The 2,500-nt window shown below is 42.9% G+C and overlaps 1 protein-coding gene across 1 annotated transcript in view; it reads left to right on the top strand.

The window, feature by feature from the left end:
* PolQ (DNA polymerase theta) overlaps positions 1-2,500 on the top strand; it is a 48,542-nt gene that overhangs the window by 12,023 nt on the left and 34,019 nt on the right. The window contains exons 11-14 of the mRNA XM_086544215.1: positions 1-114; positions 301-513; positions 773-909; positions 1,012-1,175. The exon at positions 1-114 is cut by the window's left edge and continues 51 nt beyond it. Of these exons, the coding sequence (XP_086400341.1) occupies positions 1-114; positions 301-513; positions 773-909; positions 1,012-1,175 (628 nt within the window). The remainder of the gene's footprint in view (positions 115-300; positions 514-772; positions 910-1,011; positions 1,176-2,500) is intronic.

Here is a 2,500-nt window from a genome sequence, read left to right on the forward strand (position 1 = left end):
CTCTGGATTCTGAAGGCATAGCCAGAGTCATGGAAGCCATGCGCAAGTGTCCAGTGGGCCTAGACAAAGTCTTAGCTCGCTCCATATCCTTTGGAGCTGCATACCACCATGCAGGTAATTTGAGGGTCACTTTGGTGAGAGTCTGAAGTATTTGGGAGATATCTATCTTAGTGAGATAGTGTCCCAGCCATTGCAAACATGGCATTGCCAATCCTTTGGAGTTTTTAAAATTTTCCCTTTTATTTTTATGAATAAATATCTTGTATCAAATCCATGAGATAAATCTTTTGGCTCTTCCAGGACTCACCTTTGATGAGCGAGACATCATTGAAGGAGGCTTTCGCACAGGCTCCATCCGCGTCCTCATTGCAACGTCAACATTGTCCTCGGGGGTTAATCTTCCGGCACGTCGTGTCATCATCCGATCACCAGTATTCGGGGGGAAGATCCTTGACACTCAAACCTACAGGCAGATGATTGGTCGAGCAGGAAGGAAGGGGGTTGACACAGAGGGTTGGTCTTTTGCTTCCTTTGTAATGTTTTTTCTTTTGGGTAAATGCTTTTAGATCTGATGAACATTAACATGGATAAGGATTAAAAATGTTGATCTGTAAGCAATTAATTTTTTTTTTTTGTCATAAAAAAAAAAAAAAAAAAATGCAGATAATGTAAACCACTGTTTTTACCTAACAAAAGAAATGTGAAGACGCATTTCAACTTCAAGACCTCTTCATCCATGTAAGAAGGCTAACCAAGCCTTCTTTTTCCACAGGTGAGAGTGTCCTTATTTGTCGTGAAGGAGAGCAGCTGAAAGCTCAGACACTTATGACCTCCTCCCTGCCTGCCATCACCTCCTGTCTGCAACAAGATGCCTCTCTCACCTCAAGCATGAAGAGAGCCATACTAGAGGTTGGTCGGGTCTCAGATGTAGCATTATGTCTGAAAAGAATGATTGCTAGTCAGACTTCTTGAAAAATTATATATCGTTTGTTTCTCTTTTTATTCTTATAGGTCATAGTGAGTGGCATAGCAAAAAGCCCAGAAGAGGTTGAGCATTACAGTAAATGCACTCTCCTGGCAGCCTCCCTAAGGAATGAAGCAAGTTCTTCTCAAGCAGACACACAGAACTCAATCCTTGGCTGTGTGGAATTCCTGGAGGAGAATGAATTCATTAGGTATTTTTTCTCCCTTCTCCATCAATCTGTTTGTTGTCTGCCTGTTTTTTGTCTGTCATTTTCTCTCTCTGTCTCTCAGGATATGGAGGTGAAAGGTATTTGCTTATATTATATGTCTATTCAGATTTTGCACTGTTAAAAATGTGATTGATTTCGTCTCCAGCAAAACAAAGTTGCATTTTCCATGTCATCTTTTTATTTTGGATGTATGTCATTGCCAAGAGATTTGATTGGGCTTGGGTTTGATGCATTAGGGTAAATTTATTATTGTTGTGTTATGTCCCATGTGCAGAAAACATTATTTATTTCACCACTCTTGATATATTTATAAAAGCAATTATAAAACTAAAGTATGAGCATGTACTTATATAAACAGGCCATGAGCATAATGTAGAATATGTTATTCACTCCTGTCCCGAAGTAAAGTTTTTCGAATCCATAATTGAATCATGAAATGGACATTTTACTTTCTTGATATGAATTAAGTTAACCCATTCACGGCGGGGCCATTCCGGCTTTGCACGGTCGCTATACCGAGGTATTTGAATGCATCATCCGAACGCTTCGAGATTCTCGGACGCACGGGCCGCGAGCCTGGGCACGGGCAGCTCGCTCACCCCGAGCGCTGGCCTTGGCCAGATATCTCGTGTCAGCACGTCATCCGGCGTGAGTGGGTTAAACCCTTCTGAAATGGGCCTCATCTTAACCCGTTGCCAATGGGGCTATTTTGGCTCCAAATGGTCAAAATGCAGGGATATTTCAAAGCATAAGCCAAAGGCCTTGGGATTCTCGTCTGCACTGGCTGTAGCCAAGCACTATATGCCCGATCACCCGGTGTGTCGACCCATTGTAGACGCTGCCACCACTTGATGTGATATCTTGTCACTTGTTAAGGTGTTTGGCCTGGTCTGTGCATCTTAACCCATTCCCGACGGGGGAATTCTAGCCTTGAATGTCCAAATGCCGGGGCGTTCGAATTATTAGGCCTAAATCAATTGAATGGCTGGCACAATACTGTGCCGCCCGGCAACTGGGCTTTTGAATGCACGGTACACATGCTGTACCACCCGTCCTGTGTGGGTTAAGATGTATTTTATATATACAAGTTGATATATGATATATCAGCAAAGTGATACTAATTAGCATTTGTTTTGATGGGTTAGTCACAAAATTAACCCATTCACACTGGGGCGATTCCGGCTTTGAATGGTCACAATGCTGGGGTTTTCGAATGCATAGGCCTAACGCCTTGGGATTCTGGGGCGCAATGCAAAAGTGGCCTGACCCAGTGGAAAATGCCTGTAGTGGAAGGATTGAGTCACAAG

Source organism: Penaeus japonicus, unplaced genomic scaffold (assembly GCF_977035675.1).
Source record: "Penaeus japonicus unplaced genomic scaffold, GWHDUDI00000001_assembly GWHDUDI00000015, whole genome shotgun sequence".
Taxonomy (NCBI): domain Eukaryota; kingdom Metazoa; phylum Arthropoda; class Malacostraca; order Decapoda; family Penaeidae; genus Penaeus; species Penaeus japonicus.